The 11196-nt window shown below is 42.2% G+C and overlaps 1 protein-coding gene across 1 annotated transcript in view; it reads right to left on the reverse strand.

The window, feature by feature from the left end:
• Nucleotides 1–10466, reverse strand: part of ASIC1 (acid sensing ion channel subunit 1) — a 266367-nt gene extending 255901 nt beyond the window's left edge. Inside the window, exon 1 of the mRNA XM_069970157.1 lies at nt 10338–10466. Coding sequence (XP_069826258.1) covers nt 10338–10393 — 56 coding nt within the window. The 5' untranslated portion in view covers nt 10394–10466. The remainder of the gene's footprint in view (nt 1–10337) is intronic.
• Nucleotides 10467–11196: the final 730 nt, after the last annotated feature.

Genomic DNA, 11196 nt, shown 5'->3' on the forward strand with positions numbered 1-11196 from the left:
TTAATATAATGGTGAAATGATAAAACTACAATTTAGTATTCATACAGTTTACTTACATTGGCCATACACATTAGAAATGCAAACTCTGCTGGGTCCAACAGAAAAGACATTGCTCTTATTTTATGACTCCCAGCTCCGGCTCACAGAACAAGGACCCAAGCAATGGGATTTAAAGGCTGGGCTTTTCTTTATAAGGGCTAATTCACACTGCAGGAATTGCGCACCGAAACTCTCCGTCGCAGAATCCCGCCAGCCTCTGTGTCATACTGGCAGTCTATGGGAGGGCTTGCGCGGCTCCTCTCTCCGTGCCTCTGTGCTCAAAAGAATTGACATGTCAATTCTTCCATACGTAGAGAGGAGGCACGAGCCCTCCCTTAGACTGCCAATTTGACACGGAGGCTGGCGGGATTCTGTGGCGGAGAGTTTCGTTGCGGAATTCTGCCAGTTTTACTCCATGTGAACTGTCCCCAACAGCTAACCAAACCTCCACTGAAACTGTTCATATTGTTATGATAACTTAAGGTGCCCTGGACTGTTCTTGGCATGAATGACCAATATAAGGGCACCCTTATAGCATTAACATTGGAAGAACAAACAATCACATTGTAAGTGAAGCCATTACTTCTGGTCAGCTGGTGGTCACCAATGTTATCATTATGTCCCTATATATCTGCACACTCCTAATAAATCTATTAGCACTATAAAGAGAACAGCAGTATTAATATACACTATAAGGTTTGCTATAAAAGGTGTAGAGGTTGTTGGTTTCTTCCATTTGTTCTAGGTCCTTTATAGGCTAAATACACTATATCATGGGCATAACAGATGGCATGAAACATGTAAAGGAAGGGTGTTTATTGGATGGAGTAAAGCTTTGCCTCTCTAACTCCATAACACAAATGAAGCTTTATGACAGAAAGGCCATGAAATACAATCACTTCTTTGATGCACTGTTCCTATCCTCTGGGGATGCCATAGAAAGATAGCAAGGTCACTTACTGGTACATAGATATTTTTTCTAGTCGGCATTTTATTGAGGATTTTTTATTCATAATCTTTCAATAACAATTGGAGCCAGATTAGCTTGTTTACAACCATGTTCCACTGATTTTCCATTTTATTCACACAAAACACAAGGAAGTATAAATGTCTCAATTCGGAATTTGATGAAGAAAAAGGAGCAATCATATTGTACAACTGTGCATTATAACTGCAGGGCAATGATACTAAGCTGCTATCTAAAACTCCCTTAGCCATTGTAAGCTATGTGCTTTTATTATTACTAGTATACATGTGCACACATTTCTTCTGGAGTGTCTGTAATAAGATCATTGCATAGACTATCCTGAATTGCAAGTTTCAGCGCCAGTCATGATAGCGAGACAGATGGCATTATGGGGGATGTAGTCCTGTAGCTGTGAACGAACTCAAGGTTATTATCTCCTTTTTCTTCCTCAAATTCCAAATTCTACTCCCTTGTGTTTTGTCTGAATAAAGTGGAACAGGCTCGCAAACAAACTAATCAAGATTGGCACCTTTTTAAAAAAAAAAAAACTAAGGCCATGTTAACACATTGTATTTTTACAATAAACAACGGCTTTTATTGCAAGTTGCAACAACGGCCGCTGTTTATTGACGGTGTGCCATTACATAAGAGTGTATTGAACAACGACCGTAGTGTATGCACTATGGCCAGTGTTCTCAGCAGCCGCATAAAATAACTGGTCTATTTTGTGCGGCCACTATTCATTAAACAGTGGCTCTACAAGATAACCTGTACTCACAGTGTAAAGTATGGCTCCCGGACTTACTTTACATTGTGGGCTAAGGCAAATTGGAGGGTGGACACAACCGAATGTGCCCCCATTCCAATTCAAATAAAGTGATGTTCATGCGGCTGATACTGCAGTATGAGCTGGGTGCACATCTCAGACATTGGCCATTGTTTGAGACGGCTGTGTCAAACAACAGCCAATGTTCTTGACATGTGTGAACATGACCTAAAGATGTATCTTTCTAATTTCTTATAATCCCATTCTGTTAATGTACTGTATGAGATAATTCCATGTAGCTGGATAAAATGAAGGGACAAAGGAAGAGATAAATGTGCATTTTTCACACTTTAAAAAAAATAATATATAAAAGTATTATATCAAAATATAACGGAGGGAAATGTGAAAAAAGTATTAAAAGGCCTATCCAGTAATAGGCTATGTTCCCACACAGTATTTTTGCTCCGTATTTTGATCAGAAAGGCTATGTTCACACACTGTTAAATTGAGTGGATGGCCGCCATTTAATGGCAAATACCGGCTGTTATTTCAAAACAACGGCCATTGTTTTAAAATAACAGCAATTATTTGCCATTAAAGGGGAACTCCAGGTAGAGGTTAAAAAAATGAAACTTCTGCAGAAGTATATAGCATTTGAAACTTCCAAAAATTTGTATTGGGGTTTTTTGTTCTGTTTTGTGTTTCTGTACTTCCTGGTTGATCAGTTTCCAGAATGCAGTACAGGTTCCAGAATGCAATGCTTTCCCTCACCTGTTCATCACAGTCCCCCACCCTGCACATTCCCCACCCAAATCTATTGCAGAACATGTAGGCTGTGTTCACACATTACATTCATTGTGTTACTGAATTACTTGCAGTACTTTATCATTTCAATATTGTTCCACCCACACAGCACACTGTTACTACCTGTAACCCCACACAGCTTTGTATTCTCTACCTGTAACACCGCACAGCACGCTGTATTCTCCACCTGTAACACCACACAGCACGCTTTATTCTCTACCTGTAACACCACACAGAGCACTGTATTCTCTACCTGTAACACCACACAGCACGCTGTATTCTCTACCTGTAACACCACACAGCATACTGTATTCTCTACCTGTAACACCACACAGCACACTGTATTCTCTACCTGTAACACCACACAGCACACTGTATTCTCTATCTGTAACACCACACAGCACTGTATTCTCTACCTGTAACACCACACAGCACACTGTATTCTCTACCTGTAACACCACACAGCACTGTATTCTCTACCTGTAACACCACACAGCACACTGTATTCTCTACCTGTAACACCACACAGCACACTGTATTCTCTACCTGTAACACCACACAGCACACTGTATTCTCTACCTGTTACACCGCACAGCACACTGTATTCTTTACCTGTAACACCACACAGCACGCTGTATTCTCTACCTGTAACACCGCACAGCACGCTGTATTCTCTACCTGTAACACCATACAGCATACTGTATTTTCTACCCGTAACACTACAGAGCACGCTGTATTCTCTACCTGTAACACCAAACAGCACACTGTATTCTCTACCTGTAACACCACACAGCACGCTGTATTCTCTACCTGTAACACCACACAGCACTGTATTCTCTACCTGTAACACCACACAGCACACTGTATTCTCTACCTGTAACACCACACAGCACTGTATTCTCTACCTGTAACACCACACAGCACACTGTATTCTCTACCTGTAACACCACACAGCACACTGTATTCTCTACCTGTAACACCACACAGCACACTGTATTCTCTACCTGTAACACCACACAGCACACTGTATTCTCTACCTGTAACACCACACAGCAAGCTGTATTCTCTACCTGTAACACCACATAGCACACTGTATTCTCTACCTGTAAAACCACACAGCAGGCTGTATTCTCTACCTGTAACACCACACAGCAGGCTGTATTCTCTACCTGTAACACCACACAGCACTGTATTCTCTACCTGTAACACCACACAGCATACTGTATTCTCTACCTGTAACACAACACAGCATGCTGTATTCTCTACCTGTAACACCGCACAGCACACTGTATTCTTTACCTGTAACACCACACAGCACGCTGTATTCTCTACCTGTAACACCGCACAGCACGCTGTATTCTCTACCTGTAACACCATACAGCATACTGTATTTTCTACCCGTAACACTACAGAGCACGCTGTATTCTCTACCTGTAACACCAAACAGCACACTGTATTCTCTACCTGTAACACCACACAGCACGCTGTATTCTCTACCTGTAACACCACACAGCACTGTATTCTCTACCTGTAACACCACAGCACACTGTATTCTCTACCTGTAACACCACACAGCACTGTATTCTCTACCTGTAACACCACACAGCACACAGGCCTGTATTTGTAGTTTATGCTGCCCTAGGCACATTGAATGTTGGACCCCCCCCCCCTCCCCACACACACACACACACACACACACTTTTTCCAGGTGTGGTTTGTGGGTGTGGCCTATTAGGGGTGTGGTTTGTGGCTTTTTGGGGGGGAGGGGCAAAATTTTTTTTATATTGTTCTCATTTTACAGACTTTAAAATTGGGACAATACAGAGTGAGCACTACAGACCCCAGTATCAGGGTCCTCGCATATTATAGACCCAGTATTTGGCCCCCAGCATATTACCCTTGCATCAGAAAGTGTTATCCAGCTTTCCCAGGTTCCTAACTGTACCTGCTTTTCAGCTCCCCAACCCATACACGATCCTTGGAAAGCTGGGTGACCTCCATCATACTGAGTACAGGATCCTGGGAAAGCTGGGTGACCTCCATCATACTGAGTACAGGATCCTGGGAAAGCTGGGTGAACAAAATCATACTAAGTATGGGCTGGGTAAGCTGGACCCCATTATACTGCCTACAAGATGCTGGGCAAGCTGGATGACCCTATTATACTGCCTGCAAGATGCTGGGAAAGCTGGGTGATCGCCAAACCCTTCCCCAATGTAACCTTGAGGCCCTAGTGAACAGTATACAGAGAGGGGAGAGGGGATCCTGTATGATACAGTACCCCCTTCTTCATGTACTGTTCAGAGCCTGGTGCCCATAAAGAACCCCCACCCATCTGCATATATGGGCACCAAGCCCTGAACAGTACATGGAGTGTATGGGGGGGGGGGGGTACTGTATCATACAGGATTCCCCCTCCCTCTCTTTGTATACTGTTCACCAGGGTCTGGACAGTACATTAAGAGTGGGTAGTACTGTATAATGATGACACCACACAGCACACTGTATTCTCTACCTGTAACACCACACAGCACACTGTATTCTCTACCTGTAACACCACACAGCACTGTATTCTCTACCTGTAACACCACACAGCACACTGTATTCTCTACCTTTAACACCACACAGCACACTGTATTCTCTACCTGTAACACCACACAGCACGCTGTATTCTCTACCTGTAACACCACACAGCACACAGTTACTACCTGTAACACCACACAGCACGCTGTATTCTATACCTGTAACACCACACAGCACACTGTATTCTCTACCTGTAACACCACACAGCACACTGTATTCTCTACCTGTAACACCACACAGCACGCTGTATTCTCTACCTGTAACACCACACAGCACACTGTATTCTCTACCTGCAACACCACACAGCATACTGTATTATCTATCTGTAACACTGATTTTGGAATAAAGTAAAGAACTTTTAGATTTTTTTTTCTTTTCATTTCCAACCACATATTATGATCAAGCATCTTTTATCTTTGAAGTTGAGCCCCACAATAAGGCTCTGATCCTCTCTGCCTTTTAGCATCATTTACTTGTGTTACTGCATCATTTTTGTGAATACGCTGCAGTACTGCAATGACACACACAATGACCACACAGCACACTGTATTCTCTACCCGTAACACTACAGAGCACGCTGTATTCTCTACCTGTAACACCACACAGCACACTGTATTCTCTACCTGTAACACCACACCGCGCGCTGTATTCTCTACCTGTAACACCACACAGCACGCTGTATTCTCTACCTGTAACACCACACAGCACTGTATTCTTTACCTGTAACACCACACAGCACTGTATTCTCTACCTGTAACACCACACAGCACACTGTATTCTCTACCTGTAACACCACACAGCACGCTGTATTCTCTACCTGTAACACCACACAGCACACTGTATTCTCTACCTGTAACACCACACAGCATGCTGTATTCTCTACCTGTAACACCACACAGCACGCTGTATTCTCTACCTGTAACACCACACAGCACACTGTATTCTCTACCTGTAACACCACACAGCACACTGTATTCTCTACCTGTAACACCACACAGCGCGCTGTATTCTCTACCCATAACACCACACAGCACGCTGTATTCTCTACCTGTAAAACCACACAGCACACTGTATTCTCTACCTGTAACACCACATAGCACGCTGTATTCTCTACCTGTAAAACCACACAGCACACTGTATTCTCTACCTGTAACACCACACAGCACGCTGTATTCTCTACCTGTAACACCAGACAGCACGCTGTATTCTCTACCTGTAACACCACACAGCACGCTGTATTCTCTACCTGTAACACCACACAGCATACTGTATTCTCTACCTGTAACACCACACAGCGCTGTATTCTCTACCTGTAACACCACACAGTACACTGCATTCTCTACCTGTAACACCACACAGCGCACTGTATTCTCTACCTGTAATACCACACAGCACACTGTATTCTCTACCTGTAACACCACACAGCACACTGTATTCTCTACCTGTAACACCACACAGCACACTGTATTCTCTACCTGTAACACCAGACAGCGCACTGTATTCTCTACCTGTAACACCACACAGCACACTGTATTCTCTACCTGTAATACAACACAGCACGCTGTATTCTCTACCTGTAACACCACACAGCACACTGTATTCTCTATCTGTAACACTGATTTTGGAATACAGTAAAGAACTTTTTGATTATTTTTTTCTTTTCATTTCCAACCACATATTATGATCAAGCATCTTTTATCTTTGAAGTTGAGCCCCACAATAAGGCTCTGATCCTCTCTGCCATTTAGCATCATTTACTTGTGTTACTGCATCATTTTTGTGAATACGCTGCAGTACTGCAATGACACACACAATGACCACACAGCACACTGTATTCTCTACCCGTAACACTGCAGAGCACGCTGTATTCTCTACCTGTAACACCACACAGCATAGTGTATTCTCTACCTTTAACACCACACCGCGCGCTGTATTCTCTACCTGTAACATCACACAGCACGCTGTATTCTCTACCTGTAACATCACACAGCACACTGTATTCTCTACCTGTAACACCACACAGCGCTGTATTCTCTACCTGTAACACCACACAGCACACTGTATTCTCTACCTGTAACATCACACAGCACACAGTTACTACCAGTAACACCACACAGCTAGCTGTATTCTCTACCTGTAACACCACACAGCACACTGTATTCTCTACCTGTAACACCACACAGCGCACTGCATTCTCTACCTGTAACACCACACAGCACGCTGTATTCTCTACCTGTAACCCCACACAGCGCGCTGTATTCTCTACCTGTAACACCACACAGCGCTGTATTCTCTACCTGTAACACCACACAGCGCGCTGTATTCTCTACCTGTAACACCACACAGCGCACTGCATTCTCTACCTGTAACACCACACAGCACACTGTATTAACATAACGCTGTGTGAACACAGAGGGCAGCAATGCAATGCTATGCTACCCTGCAGTAAAGAATGGACGCTGACTGCAATTGAATTGGCGTCTGTTCTTTACATAAAAATTACGTAGTGTGAACATAGCCTTACAGAGATATTTGGATTTTACTTTTTGATTGACTATCTGTACTATTCATTGAATTTCCAGATTGTTGGGAACTTTATTCCAAAAAGGGGGTGAATTCTAAGCCTATGGGAGTGTGACCCTGATTCATAACCCTTTAGCCTTATAATTACAGTCCTAAATTGAATAACTTCCCCTCAGTATCATATTCACACCCTATGGGGGGCATTTATTAAGTCCGTCGTTTTTTACGCCGGACTTAAAAATGCCCCCGCAGCTCCGGCTCTACGGAGAATTATGTAGAGGCGGACTGCCTCTACATAAATCCCGTGCGCGCCGGTGCGCACCGCCGAAAACCTACGCCAGCTGAGGACTGGAGTAGGTTTTCGGCGTATATTTGGGCAGAACGGATGGTAAATCGCGCAGACTCTGAGTCCGCACCCTCCGTTCTGCCCACTACACGCCCCCTTTCCGCCCCCCTTGCGTACTCGGCGGAAAGTGGCGATTTGCGAATATTTTATTCGCAAATCGGCCATTTGCGTATAAAAAAATACGCAAATCGGCACTTTCCGCGGAAAATCATCCGTTCGCAGGATGATACATGTGGCCCTATGTGTCTAGTATGTTTGAAAGTTCCCAGTAACTCATAGAAAAGGGCATACAGTCAACCAAATAGTCAAATCCCTATATATCAGGAATGGAGGGGTATGGTAAATTAAAAACAACATTGGAATCAGGGTTACAAGGTTATAAGAAAACTAGATATTTTATGTTGACCATAGTTCTTCTTTAAGTGGTTAGTAATGAAATCTGTGGTGGTCATGAGTAGAGTTGATCGAACCTTGGGAAATCCAAGGTTCGATCGAACTTGAACATTCATGAACCTGTTGCATTTGATTGCTGATGCCTTACCGGTCCGTGGGGAAGGAGGAGACTGCCCGGGTACCGCCTGGAATTTTGGGATTGAGCCTAGGTAATAGGCTGAATCTTGGAATTCCAGGCGGTACCCGGGCAGTCTCCTCCTTCCCCATGGACCCGGAAACCATCAGCAATCAAATGCGACAGGTTCGTGAATGTTCAAGTTTGATCGAACCTAGGATTTCCCGAGGATCGATCAACTCTAGTCATGAGCATCCCAGAGATGAGCCTGTTGGGGTACCCGTATAATTTGTATTGTACACTGATACCTTTTTGTCTTTTAACCAGAACACTTATTTTCTTCATGATACAACTCTTTTCAACACTTTTAATTTTCCATTGAAAATGCAGTAAAAACAAATAATACAAGGCAACCATATTGTAAACTTATTCCATTTGTAGTAAAACCCTGCACCTAATCAATACCAACAAAAGTCTAAATAATGAGCCAATTAACTCATTTTATAATTTAGGTTTCTTCCATAGGGCACATTGACTGTTAAAGCCGCACAATAACTGTGTGTTCATCTCCATGACCAACTTCAAACAAAATTGAAATTCAAGCATATCCTTGTCATCAAAAAAGTTCAAGCAGTGCTCAAGAAAATGGGTAAGTGGACGGACATGCCGAGAAATGAGAGGCCATAAAATGCTTTCACCATATGCCAAGATTTGTGAAATTGCTCCCGAGAGCCCAGTCATGGTGTGTCTTGCTGACTTTGGAGGAATTAAAGCAAAATTAAAATTAGGATTAAAAAAAAGACATGTTAGGATAAAAGAAGACAGGGATAAAAGAAGACACAGTGGTTACTATATAGCTCCAAATTTCTGAACACAACACTGCAGTATTTGTAAACTAAGCATAAGTGGATGCTTTCATGTTTTACTGTGTAACAACTGTGGAGTGGAGTTAATTAGGATTTTCGACACTGATCAACAGAAAACTAAAAAAAAGTGTCAAAGTAAAAACAAATCACTACAAACTGATACACAAGATGACTCAATACAGAGCTAATAAGGCTTCATAAATAACTTCTTAACATACCAATTAGCCTAAAGAAGGACATCTATATGGGCTTCAAGGGGAACAGTCACAATTACAATCCTGACCGAGCTACCATCATCATGCAAATTAACATGTTTTGAGTGTTTTGTACAAAATTTGTGTAACTTAATGGAAATCCTGGCTCATTCTGCGCTAAGGAGTCCTGAGAGTGGTAATCTCACTTAAAGGGGCATTTTTAATGTGCTCAGCCTGGCAGAAAACATATAAAAAGAGCCAGTCCCGTTGCACAGAACTTCTTGTGTTTGGGGCTGCTGTGTGAGGTCTGTTTTCTATACTTAGACATAGCCTATATGATTCTCCATGGCAAACTACCTTATGTGTGCCCTCCTCCTTTCTCTAGCCTGTGTGAGCTGTCCTCCAAGGTTTCTCTCCCCCTGTCTACTTTATGAGCTAAAGTGTAACTATCCTTTTTACTATGTCTAACATTATAAATTCAGGAATTTAGCCTTTACATTTTATCTTGTTTTTTTTTTTGAGTAGCAGCTAAGTAATATGACATTTGTATTGAAGACAGTTTTGAAAGTTGCAAACCAACAATGAAAAGTGCAAAGGTGTTTATACCCCTTACACCAAAAGTATATCTAAAACAAATGTGGAATAATGGTTTTGGGGCCACTGATAACAGATGAGTACCTGTGTCATCAATTGCATTCAATATACCTGTATAATTGCCATCATACAGTATGTGCTGCTAACCTCACATGCACTTTCATGGTTCCGTGTGTTCCAGAGGCTTCAGGGTACAATGACATTGGTCCATTTCTAGGGGTAGATTTTCTGCTGGGGACTTCTCTTCAAAGTAGCTTTCAGGATAGTTATATCTAGTATTTGGTATTTATTCCAAAGTGAAGGTGCCTGGGCTGGTAAAAGTCCACACAGGGCAAAAGTCCAGATTTTGTAATCTCTTATTGGTTTACGTGCTGCTTTTCTGAAATCAATAGTAATTTCACTCCTTGGGATTAATTGGTATTGCTATGCTGTCTGTATAAATACCTTCTGTTGTCATCATGATTTATTACCAAGTTCTTCCCCTGTATAAGTATATGCATACAACGATAGCTGTCCATCACTGATAAGACTGCCCATTGGACTTCTAAGCCTGGCAACAACAAAGATTTCAATGAATGAAATACAAATTATGCAGAATTGTTTCTCGTAATGCTATATACTGTATTAATCTACTCAGCTACTTCCACTCTGTAAAATGCAGGCAGGTAAGACTGCTTCTTGAACATAACAGATTCCCATTAAACATTGTTGTGCATTTTATGGTAAAGCAAAAGGACTAATAGACATCCATGACGAGCACATCTTTGGGATTGCTGTGTCATAGAGGGTTTCTACAACCCCAATTCCAAAAAAGTTGGGACACTGAAGTTGGGAAATCTCATAGACCCATATTGTATTAACAACAGAACATAGAACGGATATCAGATGTTGAAAGTATGAAAATTTACCATGTCATAAAAAATGAAATGAAATGAACTTGAAAGCAATGCATCTCAAAAAAATGGGGCAGAAGCAACCAAAGGCTAGAAAAGTAAGTAAAGTAGGA

This window comes from Dendropsophus ebraccatus, chromosome 5 (genome assembly GCF_027789765.1).
Source record: "Dendropsophus ebraccatus isolate aDenEbr1 chromosome 5, aDenEbr1.pat, whole genome shotgun sequence".
In the NCBI taxonomy this organism is placed as follows: Eukaryota; Metazoa; Chordata; class Amphibia; order Anura; family Hylidae; genus Dendropsophus; species Dendropsophus ebraccatus.